Source organism: Geotrypetes seraphini, chromosome 5 (assembly GCF_902459505.1).
Source record: "Geotrypetes seraphini chromosome 5, aGeoSer1.1, whole genome shotgun sequence".
Classification (NCBI taxonomy): Eukaryota; Metazoa; Chordata; class Amphibia; order Gymnophiona; family Dermophiidae; genus Geotrypetes; species Geotrypetes seraphini.
In genome coordinates, this window is record NC_047088.1 from 214,074,038 (window position 1) to 214,097,955 (window position 23,918).

Here is a 23,918-nt window from a genome sequence, read left to right on the forward strand (position 1 = left end):
TATTTCTATATATTGTTGCATTCCAGTTTGATGTGAATATTTGGTTTAATTATAAGATAATTCATGACACAGGTTGTGAGTTCCTTGTTAGAAGCATAAGGTTAAATTATTTCTTGCATTTAAACATTAACATAGAATATGATGTATAAATAGATTAAAAATTAATGTGTAAATAAATCTTTTATCTCACGTTGAGTTTCACTCTTGAATATGAATCTTTCCATAACTTCTCAAATATTAATGCTTTTATTAAATGCAATTCCATGTGCAAAATTCAAGCCTGGTACCAGTAACACAGCTGTGTTGCAGCTGGCAGGAACCTTCAAGCCCCGCCAGCTGAAGACTCCTGACATCTTTCCCTCCCCTTCCCTACAGGTGATCAGGTTGCTTAACCCTATTCCCCTGGTACCTTTTAAAGCCTTCAGTCCCTGATGTTCTAAATTTAACAGTTGACGCTAAACCAGTTCTAACCAGTTTAGCATCAAAGTATTCTACCTTCCAATGCACATAATGGCTTTGCATGTCTTTTCCGTGCTTCATAGCATTCTCTACTAATACTCGTACTTTATAAATGTAGTACAATGAGGTCATTAAAATGAGCACTCCAGGTGATGCCCAGACATTGTATGATGATGCATAAAATAAAGCACTTACCTTTAAAGTTACCAGCAGGTCTGTAGGTGTTAGTAGTGTGTTAAAAGCTTGTCTCATGGGCATGTGTCAAAAGTGTACACCAGCAGGTCTGGGCTGCAGATTGCATGAGTAATGGAAGTTGAAGATACTTGTGGCATGGGGGGGTCTATATACGCATGTGTTAAAGCATGTCTCATATGTGTGTCTTAAAGGCGCATCTCATGCACCCCCGTTAAAAGCATATGCTGGCAGGTCTAGAACTGCCAATTGCATGAGAGGTGGAAGTAAAAAAAAAAAATGTGGGGGCAAGATATGTCTTGCAGAAGCAGTGTAGAAAAAAGCAATTGCATGGGTTGCTGGTAGTTCTTCACCCCTCCGCCTATGGCATCAATGGAACTTATGACAAGTGCCCATGATGCACTACAATAAGGCACGTCAATGATTGACATTCATGCATGCCTATGACATAGCATTTCCTGATGCATGCACTCATGCTTCTTTCCGTGGACAATTCTAGCACATGTGTCAGTTGATTTCTCCAACGAATGATCTGATGGAATTTCCATGGACCTCCACAAGCTCATTTGCATGCTGTTTTCGCAGCATCAGTCGTCTTTTTCAAATCGGAAAATTTACCAGCACTACAACAACCCACAGGATTTTAATGATAAGTTTAGAACATTGGGGCCTCAGTTCTTTGCTGGTAGAAAGTAGCGACTCGGACTTTGTTACTCATACAAATCCAAGCCTCCCTCTGACCAGGTTCTGCCTATGCAGAAACATCAAGTTGCAACAGAGGGATTTTTGAGGCCAACACAAGCAGAAGGTATGTGCCGTGGCCCGCTGCCACAAAAGAACTGAAGGCTTTAAAAAGTACTGGGAAATTGGGGAAGTGGAGTTGAGAGAACTGATCACCTGTGGGAGAGAGGAGAAAAGGGAGAGATGCCGGGTGAGGGATAGAGTTGTCATACTTGCCTACTTTGAGCTTAGGCCTACCCAAAATTGGGTGTCTGGCTACACCCCTGGCTGGTACTGTTCACTGTTCTCCTATTGAAAAGAATCCAGTTTGTCCTATGAATGCAAGAGAAAATAAACTTCCTTTAATCTTGACCATGGTAACCTCCTTTAAAATGTTTAGGATGCATTGAACAAATTGTCTGTAATTTTACAAGAATATGAAAAATACCATGGCTTCAAGAATCAGTTACTGAACAACCGGTCATCATGATTTGGATCTTGTGTAATATGCAATGTGAGAATTGTTCTTTGGTTTACTAATAAAAGAAAGCTAGGTTAAAAACAAACAAACCCTTTTTCCTATATGAGTATTATACTGTTAACATGGGCATGCTGCTAGACAATTTGATTGAAAATGTTAGATTTACTAAAGTGCTATCATGTTTGTACACACTGAATTATAAATGTGTGTTATTTGTAGATAGCTTCCATTGCATATTCCGTTGGACCTGCAGCAAACAATACAGGTTAAATGTGTAACTACATTAGCATGAACTATCAGCCTATATTGTATTTATAGCCTGCCTGTGGCAAATCTAAGCAAACCACAACCACAAAACATAATGAAACATATAACATAATGAGTCTATAAAAAATTAAAACACACTACATAAAAGCAAATGGTCTGCCTGTGATGCCTTTCTGTAGATAAGAAAGCATGCAAAAACATGTGTTAAGCCTGGGCTTTGCCAGCCTAGATGTTTCTCGGGCCAAAGCAAAAATGTGCAGTTTAAAATGAGACATTAACTTACTAAACGTTACTGTCTTATTTCACATCCTGAATTTCATACATACAGCTATGTTTGTTGCAACTTACTTCATTGAAGGTCAAGCTGATAGAGTGCCTGATGCATATAATGTGCTCCAAAAATAGATGGAAACAAAAACAGTACTGTGGAAGAGATGTTCTTGATGCAGGTGTTTATTCGATCCAGCACTTGAAGAATAAATACACAGCCATCCACTTAAAGAAATGATAGTGCATACTTAACATGGTCTGTGTTTCGGCTGAAACCGCCTTCCTCAGGGGTCCTATAGGTATGTATGTGTAAAAAATATATGATCATATTCAGTATTTCAATTAGATGAGTGAAGAGTGAATGAAAGTGAAAATGGAAACGTGTGAATTTAGAGAATGACATGGGCCAAATTTGTCTCCATCCCCGCAGGAACTCAATTTCCCCGTCCTGTCCCCATAAGTTTTGTCACTTTCCCTTCCCCATTCCTGTAAGCTCTGCCTTAACCGCACACACCTCGAATTTATGATTTTAAAGTGTCGGGTAACGGGGAAAAATTTGTTCCCGTGTTATTCTCTAGTGTGAATGTGCATGCGATGAAAATCTGTTTTAGTTAAATGCATGGAAAATGTATGACAATAATAATGAAGCAAGTGCAGGTGCTTGTTATGTAAAAGAGTGTGAAAACAAGATTAGATTTGTATCTGAGAAATACCAACTGCAAACAAAAAATGCATAAAATTGTGTGAAAAGTGAAATTAAATACCCAAACTATGTGTGCTCAAGACTAAAAGGCATATGGATGAGAGCAATTTCAGCAAATCATGCCTTAGGATAAAATGAACAATATCAGCAAATGAAACCTTAACGAAATGTCAATATTGATTAAAAACAGTAATGGATAAAGTAAAAATTAAAACCAAAGGATGGAGCCAACATTAATGGATAAGATAAACAGGAAGGAAGGGGACTTCAATAAATAATCATTATATTTATCTAGCTGTCTTAAATGATGATGAAAATTATATCTCCAAAATGGACAATTAATAAAAGTAAAACCAGTATCTAAAAGACCCTGTACATATGCTGATATAAAACCATAACCGCTGCTGGTATAAGATACATAAGTGTTTAAAAACTGCACAAAAATGAAAATAGTGGAGAAAATTAAATGTAAAGCACTTGAGAAGTACACTGTTGAGCACTGTTGTTAAAAGGATACCACACACAAGCATAAAATTAAGGCTGATTGAGGAAAAAAAAAAAAAAAAAGGAACCAAGTGTGTGGATTGATACTCTCAGTGTGAGTGGTGTTCAGAAAGGGACTGGACGATCTCATGACCAGAATTTAAAATGCTGTAGACGAGTCTCCTGAAAACAATGTTGCACAAGCAGGATGTGTCATGTGTCCATCTTACAATTATGGATATGGTCAGGTAACCACATAAATTACAAAATCAGTATTGCAAGTAGTCATTTTTGATTGCAATAGAAAAACATTGATTTCTGGGATTAGTAAACTCAGTGTCCAATTCCAGAGTGTTCTCACAAGCTGTGCAACCATTACATTATAGTGTCCACCACTTCCCTGAGATAAACACAGTAATTCTTTTCAATCAGCAAGTACTTTGTTCAAAGGTCTGATGATACTGCTTGAGATTGAAGAATTGAGGGGAGTGGACAAGATGGTGGCATGAAATCTGTAAGCAGTGGCTGTAGCTCTGTTACTCTTGATGGTAGACCTGGCCCTACCCAGTGCATCCAAGAATTCCCTGGGTGAGGCAGGGTCCCACCATTTTGAAAATGACAGCACCTGAGATGAACAAGTGGGCATTGCTCATACCCCATCAAAGTGTACTGGTTGGGGGGGGGGGAGTATTGGTACTAGCCACCAAGCACTTTTGTTTTTATAAATTTTGGGCAGGCTGGGAAAGGATGGGTGCCGCTAGACAACAGAGAAGGGAAGGTGAGAGGGGGCTGGTCCTGTAAGGGGAGTTGTGTGCTACAGAAAACTTTTTTATATATCGCAAGGGGAGGGGTGTGTGGGAGGGAATGGTGCCTGTTGGTTTTGAGGGTTGGAACGGTGCGGAAAGGAAGAAGATGGGTTGATGCTGACCAGGGGGACTCAACGGCAGAAAACTACTGCCAGATTTAAGGCTAGTGTAAAAGGCCCTGTGGTATACTGAAAAGCTCTGCTTGCTTTAGGGTAGCTTGATCAGCTATTTTGCATGCGTTTGAATATGATGTATGCTGATATCTACACCACAAGAGTGCAGAACCCCTTTTAGCATATAGTGGCCATTAACGAGCAGCCTGCAGTAGCTTTCTACATCAGCCCCGTACTTAATTGTATGCCTTTCAAATATACAAGGACTTGTTTAATGATGTGAGCCTGCATCCCTGGAGTAAATGTCAGCACACTGAGACCTTGGAAAGGGATGGCACTGTATGTAGCTGCTTGCATGCCCATTTCTCATAGCTATTGCTATTGTTCACCATTGTTTATTATGCTATTCAATGTCCTTAAGATCTGCCCAAACATTCTGTATAGCGCCTATTACTCATTCTACCAAATTTTCAATCTTGATGTATTGCCAGTCAGTATCTCTGTCAAGGCAGTTTACAATTGCAAAATAAAACAGATCAAGAAAGGGAAAGGCAATAATGGAAATTACAATACAGCATGGAGAAGAGAAAATACCTGCCATATGTCCTTCAGTCTGTGCTGGCTTCTTGTTGACTTAAACAGAAACAGGAACACCAGTACCCAAAAGATTTCTCAAAAAGGTTTAGGCAGATGCGCGCCTTGACCAAACTTAGCTGATGTGTGTTTTAAGAAAACAAAAGCAATCGGGCAGTGAGGAGGTAATTTTATAAAATATCCTACATTTTCAGTCCTGATTTGAACTGAAGGAAAAATGCCAGCACAAGCCTAGGCCAGGCCCCCTATCTAGAAACCCATCCTCCTGGGTTGGCCATCAACTCTACCCTCCCCTCACCCATAAGCCCTCAACATGATGGTTGAGTGGCCTCTTCAGAGCAGGAGCAATTCTTAGTCACGCCTGCTTCCACCCACTGCATAGTGAAAATGGCAGCTGAGTCCGCTGCAAGAGGTTGAGTACCTGAATGTAAACCACTTAGGCTGTAAGTGGTATATAAATACAAACCAAAAAAAAAAAAATTGAGATTGGAAATGGCAAGAGCGATTGGGGATTGCTCCTGCCCCATGCAGGTTCCAATCCCACAGTATTCTTGTGAGAATACCATGGGAAGTCACACCCACCATTTTCTCTACACAACAGGTGTAGGCAGGAGCAACTTGGGATCACTCCTTCAAGGTGGCAACTAGATCACCATGGCTTTTAGAATATAGGCCTGGGGAGGGTGGGATTTCTGTCAAGTGGGAGGGCTGGTGGTAGTAGAGGGTGGGGCTATAGTTTTGGCTTTGCTTGTAGTCAAAGTCAAATGGCAAATTTCAGCTGCAGAATAAATTTTTTTCACCCTCTATGTTTAAAATTGGGAGTGCTCAAGCATCCACAGAGCTAGAACTTATTCTTAGGCTAGAAATTTGCTCCACTACAATTGGAACAATTCAATAACTGGGCCTATTCTAGAAAGGAAGGGTAGCACCTACTTTCCTTTATAGAATACTGGCTTAATAGCAAAAATACTTTGGGTGTATACACACACACACACAGAAATGCCAAGATTCCAAAATAATTGGGATTGCCAAGCACTATCTGGACACAATAAAGGAGCTTGCTCATTAGGGGTATTTAGCATCCACTGAGCTGGCTCCTATGCTTACACTAGCATAGAGCAAGTATAAGCATGTGCACCTGAGTACCAAAGACAGATGTGTAACTTATACTAATCTATAAATTACCTGCAAAACTTTGCATCCAGAATCTGCCTATGTTTACATCTACCTGTATAAAATATGTTATGTTAATTTACAGTAAAGTACTTTGATGAAATTTTGGGATAACTATGTAAGTACTTATGTAAGTAGTCAGCACATAACTTTTATGGTTTACATTCTAGAATTGAAAAAGACACGCAGACCCTCTCCTCACCCCAGACAAGCTTCTTTATTTGTTTAGATATTCTAGGTCCTTGTGCTTCAAATCCCAGGCATTGGGAGCTGCCAACAGGTGAGGTTTTCAGGATATCCCTGATGAATATGCATGGGAGAAATTTGTAATTCTACTACCTTCTGTTGACAGTGCTTGAGGACTGGTAGTGAACACCAGGGACCTTAGTGAAGACTAAAATCCAGCATGAGAGATTAGGCATCTCATATCTCAAACTAGAGACATATGGTCAGGATTGGCAGCCAGGGACCAGACCCTAGCAGTAAAGCAAAACAAAAGGTACTGGCAACCCTACAAAGTACAAAGAAAGCAAAACAGGGGGTGGGAAATACCCTGTTATAACAATGGGTAGTGTGAAAATAGCTCACGCTCCCTGTACAGTAAAACCTTGGATTGCAAGTAACTTAGTTTGCAAGTATTTTGCAAGACAAGCAAAACATTTTATTAAATTCTAACTTGATATACAAGCAAGGTCTTGCAATACAAGTACATACAGTATACACACATCATCACAACTGAGCTGATGGTTCTTTTCTCTCTGACACTGATGCTGCGAGAGTGTAGTGACTGTTATAAATGAGCATGGTCTTGCAATACAAGTACGTATAGTATTTTGTATTAAAGTTTTGGGGATGTGGAAAGAATCATCTGAGTTTCCATTATTTCTTATGGGGAAATTCACTTTGATACCTGATATAATACCTGTTATGGATTACATGCATGGTTTTGGAACGAATTATGCCGTAAACTAAGGTTTTACTGTATATCCATTTCATTCTGGGAAGAGTGGTGTTGGGACATGCCATAACTATATGAACATAAAAATAGCCTTGAAACAATGGTCCATCTAGTCCAATAGCCTGTTTCCAACAGTGGCCAATCTAGATCACAAGTAACCAGTTGAAACCCAAATTGTAGCAACATTCCACGCTACTGATCCCAGGGCAAGCAGTGGCTTCCCCCATGGCAATTGCAAACTATGGATGTTTCCTCCAGGAAGCTGACCAAACGTTTTTTTAATCAAGACTCGCTAACTGCTGTTACCACATCTTCTGGCAATGAGTTCCTCAAACCTGAAAGTTAATGGCTACTTCTTTCCTTCTATCACTACTTATCTTTTTTCATTCACCTCCTGGAAATTCACTTTTTCTTTCTTCCTTGGCCTCCAACTTGTGGACAGTCTTTAACTTACTACCAGAGGTGTAGCTACCATTGATTAAGCCTGGCAAAATGCCCAGGGCTGCATGAAGTTGAACACACCTGATCCCCTCCCCCCCCCCCCACACACACACACATTTGTGGCTGGGTCTGGCATCGCTTCCCCCCATGCTGAATTTGCACACGCTGCATGGAGATTGCAGAAGAAACTAGGCCAGTGGGGCCGTTCCTCTGCCATATCCCTATTCTCTGAAGTAATTTTCTGTGGATGGGATGGGGCAGAGGAACGGCCCTGCAGACCAGCAACTTTCAATCTGTTTTTGTTGTGAGCCCTACTGCAGCGTGTGGGAGCATGGGAGGGGAGGTGTGATACCGGACCCAGGTGCAGAGGGGATGGAGAGATGCCATACTAGCTGAGAGAGAGGCCAAGAGGTATTTACACTTGAGGGGAAGAGAGAGAAAGAGGTCTAGAACAGAGGTTCCCAACCCTGTCCTGGAGGACCACCAGCCAGTCAGATTTTCAGGACAGCCCTAATGAATACAGATTTGCAGGCCCGCCTCCTCCATTATATGCAAATCTCTCTCATGCATATTCATTAGGGCTATCCCAAAAACCCGACTGGCTGGAGGTCCTCCAGGACAGGGTTGGGAACCAGTAGTCTAGAACAGTGATTCCCAACCCTGTCCTGGAGGAACACCAGGCCAATCGGGTTTTCAGGCTAGCCCTAATGAATATGCATGAGAGATTTGCATATGATGGAAGTGATAGGCATGCAAATTTGCTTCATGCATATTCAGTAGGGCTAGCCTGAAAACCCAATTGGCCTGGTGTTCCTCCAGGACAGGGTTGGGAACCACTGGTCTAGAACAAAGAGAGGGAGCAGATCCTGGACAGAAGAGTAGAGAGAAGACAGAGACTAGACCAGAGGAGCAGGATAGAGGGAGGTAAGAAACAAGCTTGACATGGGCAGGGATATAGCCATGGAGGGAAAAGGGACAAAACTGGACACAAAGAGAAGGAAAGGGACACAGGAGAGATCCCGAACGATAGGAATAGGGATACAGAGGGCAGATGCTGGATAAGAAAGAAAGGGACATGTAGAAAAGATGAATGCTATACAAAGACAATAAATATCAAAAGGACAGGAGACATTAGAGAGAGTTAAGAAAAAAAAAAAAAGAGAAAACCAATGGGAGACATCAGGACCAAAGTAATGCTCAAACATGAAAGGTAGAATACAAAGTTGTTGGGGGGGGGGGGGTCTGATGTTTTAATTGTAAAGTCAGTTTGATGAAATGTGCATCTTCCTGCACCACCCATGTCACCCCTACCTTAGCAGCAATGTTATATAGATCTTCATTTCTAGCCACCTCACTGCTTACCACCACTTAACATCCATAGGAGCCAACTTTTCAAAATTAATTGAGGTTCTAAATCCTATGGAAATGAACTCTTCCTGGAAACAGTCAATGAATTTGTTCACTACTGAACGTGCTCAAGAAGCCACAGAGCAGGCTCCTATGCCAGGGACCGAGGCGCTGGAGTGCAGTGACCTCGCTCCTGCCGAAGGGCTCGCGACGCAGCCTGGATGAGGCGGGGCGCGAGGCGTTGCAGCGTAGACCCTCGAGCTGAACCCGCCTGTGGCCGCGAGGACTCCCAAGAGTGGGAGGAACGAGGCGGATGTTGAAGGGGAGGCGCGGGGCGCTGGTGCACGGACGGAGGAATGATGCCGCCCTTCTTCCTCCTCTTCTGCTTGTACTTTAATCCCGTGTCAGCGTTTTCGCAAGTGCTGGGCGGTAGGTTTTAGTCTTTGACTGTTTGGGCAAAACGGGAGAAAAAGCTTTAAAACGTCTGCTAGTGTGTGCTTGGACTGCCACTCGGAAACAAATTCTTCGGTTTTCAGCGGGGAAGGGGTAAAACGCGGACCCTACGGACCTCGCGGATCTAAAACCGCACGACCTTAAAAATCCGAGGTCCATTGACAAGTCCGCCTTCGCTTCCCCTGCAGCTCAGCTCAGGCCCCCTCACAGATCTGAACTGCACGTCACATCCTTAAAAATCCGAGGTCCGCGCCACTTTTAGTCTCTGGCTCTGACAGAACTCTATGATAATTTAACTCTGACGGATCCTAGCATAGGGAGGGAAAAGCATTAGAATCCGTCAGAGTTAAATTGTCATAGAGTTCAGTCAGAGCCAGAGACTAAAAGTGGCGCGGACCTCGGATTTTTAAGGATGTGACGTGCAGTTCAGATCTGTGAGGGGGCCTGAGCTGAGCTGCAGGGAAAGCGAAGGCGGACTTGTCAATGCACGGACCTCGGATTTTTAAGGACGTGCGGTTTTAGATCCGTGAGGTCCGCGTTTTACCCCTTCCCGATTTCAGCAGTTCATCGTTCCATGTTTATTAATTCCTCTGACAGGAGCCAAAGACCTGAGTTTGTTCCCATTTGGAAACTGCATGTTTGTATCTTAGCAAAGATACGATGCTTAATTTTTAAACATCAAAATAAAAACAACCCCCTATATCTTCCGAGGGCAGAGTTTATCGAGGGGACTGGCCGGAATTGAATGCTAAACGTTTCAGTTCAAAGGGAAATGTGTCCTGGTTCTGCTACGCTATTGTGCAAGAGCCTCAGAGGCATATGTTTACTCACTTCCAGCTGGATGCTGTGGCCTTGAAATGCGCTACATTTCCAGTACACGGATCTTGACGCCTGCCAAAGTTCAGGAATGGGAGATATGATTATAGATAGTAAAAACAAGTATATAATTAATTGGTGTGATTTATCTACTTACTTTGGTGTTTGTGCATAGGGTATGGACGTTATATTGGCATTTTAGCAGGGAGACCAATTCAAAATTGCATCTTCAACACTGTTTGGGAAGGGGGGGGCAATTCCCATCACAAACTATTCCTATGCATATCAGGTAGCCTAGGCTTTTAAAAAAAGCAATCAGGGAGTGGGGAGTGTGTGGCTGGGTTTGGGGTTGTGGGTTCAAACCCCTGCTGCTCCTTGTGACCCTGGGCAAGTCACTTAATCCCCTCATTGCCCCAGGTACATTAGGTATATTGTGAGCCCGCCGGGACAGACAGGGAAAAATGCTTGAGTACCTGAATAAATTAATGTAAACTGTTCTGAGCTCCCCTGGGAGAACGGTATAGAAAATTAAATAAATAAAGTCATAGGAGAGCTGGAGCTAGCTTTAGTTCAGTGGTTGCCTGGCACCCCCAATATTGAGCAAACTCCTTTATTTGTATCCTGGAAGGGATAATTTGTGTTGTGCTTGTCACCCCCAATGATTCCGAAGTGTTGATGCCTACAAAGCAAGAACCAGCGACTGACTATTGGTGAGTTCCCATGTTTAGTTGGTGAACCTCTTTTTTTATCTCCATTGAGCCTCTAGCCAAAAAGATTGGAGAATCGGTCAATAAGAGTAAGAAAGGTTGGAACAAAGTATTGTACAGTGGCACCTTGGTTTACGAGCATAATTCGTTCCAGAAGCATGCTCGTAAACCAAAATACTCGTATATCAAAGCGAGTTCCCCCATAGGAACTAAGGGAAACTCGCTTGATTCGTTCCCACCCACCCCCATCCCCCGAGGCCAGCGGCACTGCTCTATCCCCCCACGAGAACCGGCATTGCTCCCCGAAGGCCCCCCCCACGTGATCCGGCACCCTCCCCCCACACACACACACGCGATCTACCCACCCCCGCCACGATCCGGCACCTCCCGCCGCGATCTGAAGTCCCCCAGACCCACCCAAACAGGCTTCTTACTTCCATCTTGGCACCGGCATTGGCATGTCCTGTGCGTTGGTGCCGGTGCCTGAAGATCAGCCTCCTCTTTGCTGGGCCTTGAGCATCTGCACATGCTCAAGGCCTGCGAGTTCACGCTCGCTCCGAGATCTCTGATCTCTTCAGAGTTTTTTGATATACATCATCTTAAAATTAGGCAGGAGGGGGAGAGTGCCGATGAGGTTAGTTCCCTATCTAGTGCTGTTGTATAGTTAATCACTGGCAACGCACGGGGATCTGAGGATTCTCCTCTATAAAGAACTTTAAATGTGTGATCAGTGGAGATAAGTCTGATATGAGAAAACTTCATCACTGTTTCTAATTAAGAATTTGAAAATTGAATAAAAGGGAGGTATTTTTGTGAACTCCACTATTTACCCTTCTCCATTCAGAATAGTGTCCATTTAAGCCTACGCTCTGTTTTCTGTCTTTCAACCAGTTCTTAATCCATAATAGGACATTACCTCCTTATTCCATGACTAATTTCCTCAGAAGTCTTTCAAGCGGTACTTTGTCAAATGCCTTTTAAAAATCCAAATACACAGTATCAACTGGCATACCCTTATTCATGTGTTCATTCACCTCTTCAAGGAAATGCAGTAGTGTTTTTTGCATGTGTGGCTGAGGCCAGGTATTCTGGTGGGGATAGAAGTCCAGAAACTTTGGTTGGTGTTGTGGTTCCAAGTACGAAGATATTTGTTGGCTCTCCTTCAATTTTTTTGGACTCAAAACAGCCTCGGCTGAAAAATTAGTGATCATTTATGGCACATGTGTCAAACATAAAGACCTGTGGGGCAAATCTGGCCCACCTGGCCGTTTTCTGCAGCCCACAGTGACTGTGCTCCTGACATTACACTCTCCAGAAACCTCCTTGAGTCCTGACTCCCCCACCTACCACCTTCCCACTGCTGAAATTTAAAATCTTTGGGCAGCTGATGCGAAGCCAGCCTCCCGCCGTCGGCCTTCCCCGGAAGTGTTCTTTCTGCAGCGTTCTGCCTATGCAGGAAGAGGAAGTTCTGCAGAAAGAATACTTCCAGGACAGGGCAACAATGGGAGGCTGGCTTCGCGTCGGCTGCTCGAAGGTTTTAAATTTCAGTGGCAGGGAGGTGGTAGGTGGGGGAGTCGAGAACTGGGGCTGTCGTACCATAAGATCCAGCTGAGAGGGGAGGGCTAGAGTTGGGAAGGACATGCTGCATGGGCTATGAGGGGAGGGGAATTGGGAAAGCAAGAAGGACAGATGCTGCACAGGTTGGGAGGGGTTGCGAAGGACAGTGGCTGCACGGTCTGGGAAGGGGTTGGGAAGGGAGGGAAAGAGAGATTCTTCCAGTGGGTGAAGGAAGAGAAAAAGAAAATTCCTGGACATAGGTGTGTGGAGTGGGAGGGAAAGAGAGATGGTATACGTGGGGTAAGAGGGAGAATTGTTGGACATAATAGTGGTGGAGAGGAGGGAGGGAGAAATGTTACACTGGGAGGGAAGAGAGATGACTCAAAGGGAGAGATGTCAGATTCTGGAGAAGGGTGATTAAAGGAGGGAAGAGAGAGATGTCAGACCACTAAAATGGAAGTGAAGGAGGGGAGAGAGAGATACCAGACTGCAGGGAGAGAGAGAGATGCCAGACTGCAGAGAAAAGAGGAGAGGAGAGAAGGAGAGAGACGTTAGACCTCGAGAAGAGGGAGGGAAGGAGAGAGAGATTCCAGACCATGAGAGAGGTTCCAGGCTATGGGAAGGAGAGGAGAAAGATATCAGACCATGAGGGAGGAAGGGGGAAGACAGAGTTGTCTGACCATGGGATAGGAATGAGATGGTGCACAGAGACTGAGGGGAAGGGGAGATAGGGAGGAGATGGTGCACAGCAATGGATGCAGCAGGGAAGAGATAAGAAGAAATGCTTCTTATGGATAGATGGGAATAGGGGATAAGAAAGAGGGAGGAGATGGTACACATGGATAGATGGGAAGGGAAGACATGGAAAAGTAGGTAAATTTTGAGAACAAAGAAAAATGGAAGAAAGTTGAATGTTAAAAGTTAATGCTAAAGATGGGATGTATGGCAGAAAGTGAAGAAGAGAAAAAACAGCAAATGGATAAGGTGGCCCTTGATGCATAGTTAAGAGCACAGACTGAAGGAAGTGCAGCCAGAGACTGATTGTATGAAAAACAAAATCACCAAACAACAAAGGTAGGGGAAATGATTTTATTTTCAATTTAGTGATTGAATTGTGTCAGATTTGAGAATTTACATTTGCTATCTATGGAAGAAATGCATTTGTTTCTATTTCTCTGGGGTTGTACTGCATTAAGAGTCTTGCATCTTAAGGTTTTGTTTGTATATATTAGTATTTTTAGTTTGTGGTCCCGTATTTGCATAGGGGTTATCTGTGTTTTGCATTTATGACCAAGGCCAGGTGTTCTGGTAGGAATGAATGTTGAGAAACATAGTGTGCTTTGTGTAGTTTAATTTTGTGGTTAACCATTTTGTGGTGTAAATAAGATTATCCCAGGACAAGCAGGCAGATATTCCCACACATGGGTGACGTCAGCAACGGAGCCCCGCAGCGGACAGCCTCGAAAGCAAACTTGCTTGAAGATCTCGAACTTTCGAGTACTGCATCGCGCATGCGCGCGTGCCTTCCCGCCTGAACCAGGGGGCACATCTCCTGTGAGGATCCTCAGTTCAACGTTTTCTGCGGAGCTGAGAAGACTTGTCGACTTAGTTCCCGTAGCGTTGTGCCTTCTCTTCACCGCGGCTGAGTAGTTTTTATTTCTGTTCGGTCGCTGTGTTTTTTGCTTTGTTTCTAATTGTAAAAGTTAAAAAAAAAAAAAAAAGTAAAACTTTTAGTTTTTGTTTATTTGCGTCGGGTTGGGAGATTGAGGCCTAGGCCTCTCTCCCTCGTTCTCGACACGGACTTTGTCCTTTCTATGTCCCGGCCTGTTACCGGGTTCAAACGGTGTTATCAGTGTGGCAGGACTATTTCCATAATTGACCCCATAGTCGGTGTATGCTCTGCTTGGGGACGACTCATCGTCCCGAAGACTGCCTTCGCTGCCTCACTCTTCAACCTCGTGCCTTTAAGCGCCGCTGCGACAGGTTCTTCGAGCTTTTCCCTCGAATGGAGCCCGAAAAAGCAGTGGCCTCGGCCGAGGCATCTGTGAAACCCTCCACTTCGGGACAAGCCTCGAGTACGAAGACTTCAACTTCGCCTACTCTGCAGGCCTCGGCCTCGAAGACCTCCGGGTCCTCGGCCTCGAAGGCCTCCTCGGTGTCCTCGAAGCCTGGACTGGGGGGTAAGTCTTCTGCTTCCTTTTCAGGTACCATTCCTAAGAAGCCAACGGAGTCTAGTACCTCACAACCTGGGGCTCCAGGTTCGGCTCCGTCTTCTAGACCGTCCTCCAAACGTGCTTCCAAATCGAGGGAATACTCTCCTCCGAGGTCGCCCTCAATGGAACGCACGAGGCCTCCCGTGACTCAGAGTCCCTTGGTCTCTGTCCCTATGTTTGAGGACATGCTCAAGTCAATTTTGACCACGCAAATTTCCTCAATCGTGGCACAATTGGTCCCGACCTCGACCTTGTCTTCACAGGTCCAGCCTGAGCAGCAGTCTCTGCCTCGTCGGTGGTCACCTCGCCGCAGGTCTCGATCTCGAGTCTCTTCCTCGGACTCTTCGCCTGACCGAGCCTCTAAGCGGTCTTTACCTCGATCGAAGAACCGCTCTAAGTCTTCGAAGGTCCTTTCCTCGAGGAGCTTGAGGCCTTCAGATTCTTCGAAGCACGTGCCTCGCTCTCAAAGTACTGTTGCCTCCTCTGTTTCATCGAGGCATTCTAGGTCGAGGACCCCACCTTCGAGACTTTTGCCTCGGGAGCTGTCTCCTTTAGCGAAACCTCATACTACGCGCACTTCTCCATCTCGGAGTCTTAAGCGGAAACATTCCACCACACCGCCTCTAACTGGTAGTGCAGAATCCTCTGTTACCTTACATCTCGGTTTGGAGCCAGTTTCCCAGTATTCACGCGAGGCCTCCCCATCTTTTTCAGTGGTGCCTCGCTCTCGCTCTGCCTCTCCTCAGGAAGCCTCTACGTCGAAGACTTCTTCCTTTGCAAAGTTTGTCTTCGACATGGGCCAAGCTCTTAACATCGACTTGCATTCAGATTCGAAGTACACACCTGAGTATTTGGCGGATATGGAACTTTCCCATCCTCCCAAGGAAACTTTGTGTCTGCCCATGACACCTGTGCTGAAGCAGACTCTCCTGCGGAATATGGAGACTCCTTACTCCATCTAAGTTGGAGTCTCGATATCGTACTGTGCCTTGCAAGGGGTTTGAGAAATCACAACTTTCTCACCAATCTTTAGTAGTAGAATCATCCCTGAAGAAAGCTCATCCTTCTAAAGTGTCTGCTACAGTTCCACCAGGGCGTGAAGGTCGCACTATGGATAAATTTGGGCGAAGACTTTATCAAAATTCGATGATGACTAACCGAATTCTAAATTATAACTATGTCTTCACTTCATATTTTAATTATTTTTTGAAGCAGTTGTCATCTTTTTGCCCTGACTGGCCCAGAGAACGCCTTGCTGAGTATAAACAAATTATTCAATCTCTCTCACAATTGCGTCTCTTCATGTTGCAGGCATCTTATGATGCATTTGAGCTTTCTTCTTGGGTATCGGCGTTCGCAGTGGCCATGCGACGTCTGGCCTGGCTCAGAATAGTGGACATGGATCCCAACTTACAAGATCGGTTAGCAAACCTACCTTGCCAGGGCTCTGAGCTTTTTGATGACTCGATTGAGGCGGCTACTAAACGGCTCTCGGAGCATGAACGCTCCTTCGCCTCTCTTATTCGCCCTAAACCAAAACCTTCTACATCTAGGGCTTACAAGCCTCCGGCTCGTAGATACCCTATGAAGTCTACGCCAGCTTTCTCTAGACCTCCATCTAGAAGGCCTCAACAACAGCGCCCTCAGAAGTCCCTGACGCCTGCTACAACCAAACCCACTCCATCTTTTTGACGGTCCAGTGGTGAGCATTCCAACCGCCTTGCATCCGAACTCCTCCCTGCCCATCGGAGGCCGCATTTCCCTTTTTATATCTGTCTGGGAAACCATTACATCGGACCTCTGGGTCCTCAAGGTCATCCGCGAGGGATACTCTCTACGCCTGCTTCAGGTCCCTCCAGATCATCCTCCAGGAGAGTGCCTTTCCAGTCTCTCGCAACTCCCCCTTCTTCTTCAGGAGGTTCAGTCACTTCTTCGCCTTCGAGCGGTGGAGGAGATTCCTCCTTCCGAACACAATCTGGGGTTTTATTCCAGATACTTCCTAGTTCCCAAAAAGACGGAGGATTTGCGACCCATTCTGGATCTCCGTGCTCTCAACAAATTTCTAGTCAAAGAGAAGTTTCGCATGCTCTCTCTTCCAGTTTTGTATTCTCTCATGGATCAAGGAGATTGGATGTGCTCACTGGACCTCAAAGAGGCTTATACTCACATTCCTGTCCATCCGAATTTTCGCAAATATCTCCGGTTCAAGGTGGGGAACCTTCATCTTCAATACAGGGTTCTTCCGTTTGGCTTGGCGACCTCTCCCAGGGTCTTTACCAAGTGTCTAGTTGTGGTAGCTGCAGCCCTCTGTGCTCGAGGTCTTCAGGTTTTTCCTTACCTCGACGATTGGCTTATCAAAGCCCCTTCTCTTCTGGGGGTTACTCAAGCAACCCTTCAGACTATTTCTTTCCTTCAGAGTCTGGGGTTTCATATCAATTTTCCAAAATTGCAGTTGGTTCCCACTCAATCGATCCAATTCATTGGCGCCGTGTTGGACTCTGTTCACATGAGGGCTTTTCTTCCTCTCAATCGTCAAGATACTCTTCTACGCCTTTGTCATCGCGTAGTTTCAATGTCGACTCTCACGGCTCGCCAAATGATGGTCTTTCTCGGGCATATGGCATCAACAGTGCATGTGACTCCCTTTGCAAGACTCCACCTTCGCATTCCTCAGTGGACCCTGGCGTCTCAGTGGCAACAGGCCGTGGATCCGCCTTCTCGTCATATTGCGGTCACGCCTTTATTAAAGAAGTCTCTCCGCTGGTGGATGCTCTCTTCCAATCTTTCCAGAGGTTTGCAGTTTCACCATCTCCCTCATCAGAAAGTACTCACAACAGATTCATCCGAATACGCATGGGGAGCCCACATAGATGGTCTCCGTACACAAGGGTTGTGGACCGCCACAGATCGTCGATGTCACATCAATCTGTTGGAACTCAGAGCGATCTTTCTTGCTCTCAAAGCTTTTCTTCACCTTCTTCACGACCAAGTAGTCCTTGTTCGGACGGACAATCAAGTAGCGATGTATTATGTCAACAAACAGGGCGGGACGGGCTCCCTCTCCCTTTGTCAGGAAGCTCTGAGGTTGTGGCATTGGGCGATTTCTCACAACATCCTCCTTCGGGCTGTCTATATTCAGGGTCAACAAAATTGCCTTGCAGACAAATTGAGTCGTCTGCTTCTGCCTCACGAATGGACGCTCAACTCCCCTACACTTCGTCAAGTATTTGCTCGTTGGGGAACTCCTCGGGTGGATCTCTTTGCGTCACCCAACAACTTCAAACTACCTCTGTTTTGTTCCCGCATTTTCTCGCCCCTTCGTCTGGAGGCGGATGCTTTCCTTCTGGACTGGAGGGGTCAGTTTCTTTATGCATTCCCTCCATTTCCTCTAATTCTCAAAACTCTGGTCAAATTGAAGTCGGACCATGCCACAATGATTCTCATAGCACCCCGGTGGCCCCGTCAACCTTGGTTCTCTCTTTTTCTTCAACTCAGCATCAGGGAACCTCTGCTTCTACCAGTGTTTCCTTCTCTGCTCACTCAGAGTCAGGGGTCTTTACTTCATCCCAACCTGCAGTCTCTTCACTTGACGGCCTGGTTCCTTTCCACTTGACTGATCCTTCTCAATTCTCTCAGTCTGTTCAGGATGTCTTTCTGGCGTCCAGAAAGCCGTCCACTCGTCAATGTTATGGTCAAAAGTGGACCAGGTTCTCGACTTGGTGTTCCAATCATAGTCTTCAACCAAAATCTTCCCCTTTGACTTCAGTTCTGGATTATTTGCTTCATTTATCTCAGTCTGGTCTCCAATCCACCTCTATTAGAGTTCATCTTAGTGCCATTGCTGCTTTTCATCAACCTTTGGATGGGAAACCCCTCTCGGCACATCCCCTGGTTGCTCGCTTTATGAAGGGACTTTTTAATCTCCATCCACCGGTTAAACCGCCTCCTGTGGTTTGGGATCTTAATGTTGCTCTGGCTCAACTGATGCAACCTCCTTTTGAGCCTATTGATTCAGCTCATTTTAAATATCTTACTTGGAAAGTTGTTTTCTTGATTGCCCTCACTTCGGCTCGTCAAGTCAGTGAGTTGCAAGCTTTAGTTTCGGACCCGCCTTTCACGGTTTTTCACCATGATAAGGTGGTTCTTCGTACACATCCGAAATTCTTACCTAAAGTAGTGTCTGATTTTCATATCAATCAATCTATTGTGCTACCGGTATTTTTTCCTAAACCGCATTCTCACCCTGGTGAGGTGTCTCTACATACTTTAGATTGTAAGCGTGCGTTGGCGTTTTATCTTCAACGTACTCAACCTCACAGGACATCTCCTCAACTTTTCCTTTCTTTTGATCCAAATAGGTTGGGACGTCCTGTCTCGAAGCGTACCATCTCCAACTGGATGGCTGCTTGCATTTCTTTCTGCTATGCTCAGGCTGGTCTTCCTCTACAAGGTCGAGTGACGGGCCACAAAGTTAGAGCTATGGCGGCTTCTGTTGCTTTCCTCAGATCAACTCCTATTGAGGAAATTTGCAAAGCTGCCACTTGGTCCTCGGTTCACACTTTCACCTCTCATTACTGTCTGTATACTTTATCCAGGAGGGATGGCCATTTTGGCCAATCTGTTTTGCAAAATCTTTTTTCGTAAATTGCCAACTTCCCTCCTCCCTTTTTACTTAGCTTGGAGATCACCCATGTGTGGGAATATGCTGCCTGCTTGTCCTGGGATAAAGCACAGTTACTTACCGTAACAGGTGTTATCCAGGGACAGCAGGCAGATATTCCCACAACCCGCCCACCTCCCCTGGTTGGCTTCTTGGCTTGGTATCTGAACTGAGGATCCTTACAGGAGATGCGTCCCCTGGTTCGGGCGGGAAGGCACACGCGCATGCGCGATGCAGCACTCGAAAGTTCGAGATCTTCAAGCAAGTTTGCTTTCGAGGCTGTCCGCTGCGGGGCTCCGTTGCTGACGTCACCCATGTGTGGGAATATCTGCCTGCTGTCCCTGGATAACACCTGTTACGGTAAGTAACTGTGCTTTATATTGTGTGTATATATGAAAAATTAATGGAAAAAATGGTATTACAATTACTACTGTTATGGGGGCAAGGTCTGGGGGGAGCTTTCGGGGCCCCCAAACAAAAAAGCATTCTACTGCCTGTACCTAGAATGACTATTTGAATAAAGTTAGAATTAAGAACAGTAACATCTATGAGATGAAAATAACCAGGTGAATCGCAACTTAGCTTGTGTTTTAGATTTCAGCTCCTTATAATAATAACTAGTCTTTAAGCCCGTTACATTAACGGGTGCTAGAATATATGTATGTCTGTCTTTCTTTCTGTCTCACTCCCTGCCCTTGTGTCTTTCTTCTTTTATTTCTGTCTCCCTCCCTCCTATTATTTGTCTTTCTTTCTATTTATCTCTCTTTCTGCCCCCTATGCAGCATTTATCTCCCCTTGTCCACCTTCCTGTACAGTAGCCATATCAGCATTCCCTCCCCCTCCATTTCCTTGTGCATCAGCATTTCCCCCCTCCCTACTTCCCTGTGCAGCATTTTCCTCCCTCGGGCTAGAATATATGTGTGTGTGTCTGTCTTTATTTCTTTCTCTCTCTGTCTCCTTAGCCACTTTTTCCTGTCCATTCTCCCTTCTTTTTACCTCCCCTGTGTCCACGACCACCCCTTCACTGCTCCCTTTATCCAGCAACAGCCCTTCCCCCTTTGTTTTACCTCCCCCCTGTCCATCAGTACCTCTTCCTTCTCCCCCTGTCCAACAATAGGCATCCCTTCCTTTTTCCCCCTGTCCATCATCACCTCTTCCTGCTCCCTCTGTCCAGCAGTAGGCCTCCCTTTATTTTTTCCCCCTGTCCATCAGCATCTCTTCCTGCTCCCCCTGTCCAGCAGTAGGCATCCCTTAATTTTTTTCCCCCTGTCCATCAGCACCTCTTCCTGCTCCCCCTGTCCAGCATTAGGCCTCCCTTCATTTTTCCCCCCTGTCCACCACCACCTCTTCATTGCTCCCCTTATCCAGCAGCAGCCCTTCTCCCTTTGTTTTACTTCCCCCCCTGTCCATCAGCACCTCTTCTTGCTCCCCCTGTCCAGCAGTAGGCCTCCCTTCATTTCCCCCCCCCTGTCCATCAGCAGGTCTACCTTAATTTCCCCCGCTGTCCATCTGCACCTCTTCCTGCTCCCCCTGTCCAACAATAGGCCTCCCTTCCTTTCCCCCCCTGTCCATCATCATCTCTTCCTGCTCCCCTTGTGCAGAGTTTTTTAATTAATCGGATAGAGTCATTGCGGCCCCCCCCCCCGCTCCCCTTCACTTGTAAGTCGGCGATTCAAGAAGCCTGTGCAGCAGTCTTCACACACTGCTTCGGGTCCTTCTACTGCGCTTATTTGCTCTGCCGCGTCTCTGATGACATCATCAGAGACGCGGCAGAGCAAATCAGGGCAGTAGAAGAGCCTGAAGCAGCGTGTGAAGACTGCTGCACAGGCTTCTTGAATCGCCGGGTAGGTATTCGGGTCAGCGGCAAGGGAAGGGGTGTGAGCGGCAAAGAACTCCTCTGGTCTGTTGCGGAGGGCGGCCCGGCTCGATTTATTGATTCGTTTGGGGGGGGGGGGAATGCGCTGTGTTGGGGGGAAGGGTAGGCAGACGCGGGGACCGTCCAGTTCAAGAGAGGAGCCGGGGGTGAGGAAGGCCGCCGCAGCTATGGAAATTTTTTTTTTTATTTGAAAGCCGCCGCCGGGGCCGCGCATGCGCAATTGTTTTTTTCGCTACAGCTCACGGAACACGTTTTTTTTAGTGCGCATGCGCGGCTTACCATTTTATTATATTAGATAATAATAATAACTTTATTCTTATATACCGCCAACAATCTTGCGACTTCTAGGCGGTTTACAATGAAGAGAAACTGTACAGACAGCGAATTACAGAGTATAGCATTGAACATCTAGTGATAGTAACAGGAGAGTTACAAGGTCTGTGTATTACACGGTTTCACAATGAGTAGCATTATACAGTCGACGATATTCAGAGCATAAGTAGGAGAAGAGAAAGGAGATTGCGCTTTGAGTTACAAGACTGCGAAGGTGAAAAAGATAACATAAGATGTTGATGAGAAGTAAGTTGTTAACTTGGTATATTTGAACGAAGGACGGGCACCAGTGGGAAAAACTGGTAACAATTAAAGAGAGAAATTTTGGCAGAAGAGGGTAGACGGACTCCTTGGGATGGGAGGAGGCTCCAATTTTAGGGGAGAAGTCTGGTTAGGTTATAAATTTCTTAAACAAGGTGGTTTTTTGTTCTTTCCTAAAGATACTATATGATTCTCTGGCGGCATCAGTAAAGTAGCCTGTCCAAGTTTGCAGTCTACCTGCTTGGAATTTGAATGTTCTATCAAAGAAGGTGCGATATCTACAGCCTATGATATTTGTGTAGGTAAAGAGGTTACGGTTTCTGGTAGGCCTAATAGAGGAGTGGAATTTGAAGTGAGGTAGTAGGAGCTGGGGGCCAGTCCCCAGATTAGTTTATAGCAGAGGCAGGAGAATTTGAATAGAATTCGTGCTTCAATTGGTAACCAATGAAGGAGTTTGTAGAATGGACTAACATGATCGCTCTTCTTTAGTCCGAATATTAGACGGATGGCCGTATTTTGAACTATTCTCAGTTTTCTCACATTTTTTTAGATATTCCCAAGTAGACAATGTTACAGTAGTCCAGGGTGGATAAAATCAGTGATTGTACCAATATTCTGAAGGATAGCGGGTCGAAGTATTTTTTTATGGTTTTCAGTTTCCAAAGGATGAAGAAGCATTTTTTAGTCACCGAGTTTATGTGCTCGGTCAGGGTCAGGTGGGTATCCAGGGTGACTCCGAGTATTTTTATGGTTTTTAGTATTGGGTGATCATGGCCGTTTACATATATTGTAGTTGCGGAGATTTTCTCGTTTGGGCTAGCAAGGAAAATCTTTGTCTTTTCTGAGTTTAATTTCAGTTTGAAGTTTAAAGTCCATTTTTCTATTTCAAGCATGATGGAGGAGATATGTTTTGAGTTGGTTGAGGTCACATTTGTTATTGGTATTAGTATGGAGATGTCGTCTGCGTATATATAATAAGTTAGGTTAAGCTTTTGTAAAAGGTGGCCTAGAGAAGAGAGGGTGGTGGATGCCTGGAATGCGCTCCCGAGAGAGGTGGTGGAGAGTAAAACTGTGACTGAGTTCAAAGAAGCGTGGGATGAACACAGAAGATTTAGAATCAGAAAATAATATTAAATATTGAACTAGGCCAGTTACTGGGCAGACTTGCACGGTCTGTGTCTGTATATGGCCGTTTGGTGGAGGATGGGCTGGGGAGGGCTTCAATGGCTGGGAGGGTGTAGATGGGCTGGAGTAAGTCTTAACAGAGATTTTGGCAGTTGGAACTCAAGCACAGTACCGGGTAAAGCTTTGGATTCTCGCCCAGAAATAGCTAAGAAGAAAAAAAAAAAAAAAAAAAAAAAAAAAAAATTTTAAATTGAATCAGGTTGGGCAGACTGGATGGACCATTCGGGTCTTTATCTGCCGTCATCTACTATGTTACTATGTTACTATGTTATATATTGAACAAGGTGGGAGTTAGGGGGGATCCTTGTGGGACTCCTGAGGGGCTTTTCCAGGGTTCAGAGTAATTTCCTTCATGGACCACTTGATAAGATAGTTTGGTTAGGAAACCTTGGAACCAGGTCCACACTCTTCCTGATATTCCCATTTCGTCGAGGCACCTAAGCATAGTTTCGTGGTCCACGAGATCGAAGGCACTGCTGAAGTCTAACTGTAGGATCAAGGCGCTGGAACCTTGATTGAAAAGGTCATATAGGTGGTTAAGGAGAGAGCCTAGGACTGTCTCGGTACTGAATCCTTTTCTGAATCCAGATTGGTGGTCATTTAGGAGAGAGTACTTATCTAAGTGATTTACTAATTCCAAGTTGACCAGCCCTTCCAGCATTTTGGTGAAAAAGGGGGTGCTCGCTATGGGTCTGTAGTTGGACGCCAGTGTGAGCGAGATCTTCTGGTCTTTGGGTATGGGTGTGATTAGGATGTGTCCCATATTTTCCAGGTAGGTTCCGTTTTTGAGAGAGTAAGTTGCCCAGTTAAATAGGTCCCTCTTAAATTCTGGTATTGCATCTTGCATGAT

General features: G+C 45.1%; 1 protein-coding gene across 3 annotated transcripts in view; it reads left to right on the forward strand.

Annotated features, from left to right (window-relative positions):
* Positions 1-9,165: 9,165 nt before the first annotated feature.
* The window catches only part of CD302 (CD302 molecule), a 59,352-nt gene continuing 44,599 nt past the window's right edge, over positions 9,166-23,918 (forward strand). Inside the window, exon 1 of one of the 3 annotated variants that reach the window (XM_033944557.1) lies at positions 9,166-9,436. In XM_033944557.1, the coding sequence (XP_033800448.1) occupies positions 9,364-9,436 (73 nt within the window). In that variant the 5' untranslated portion in view covers positions 9,166-9,363. Of the gene's footprint in view, positions 9,437-10,713; positions 10,987-23,918 lie in introns of those variants that run through there. The other 2 variants (XM_033944555.1, XM_033944556.1) reach the window with 2 other exon arrangements.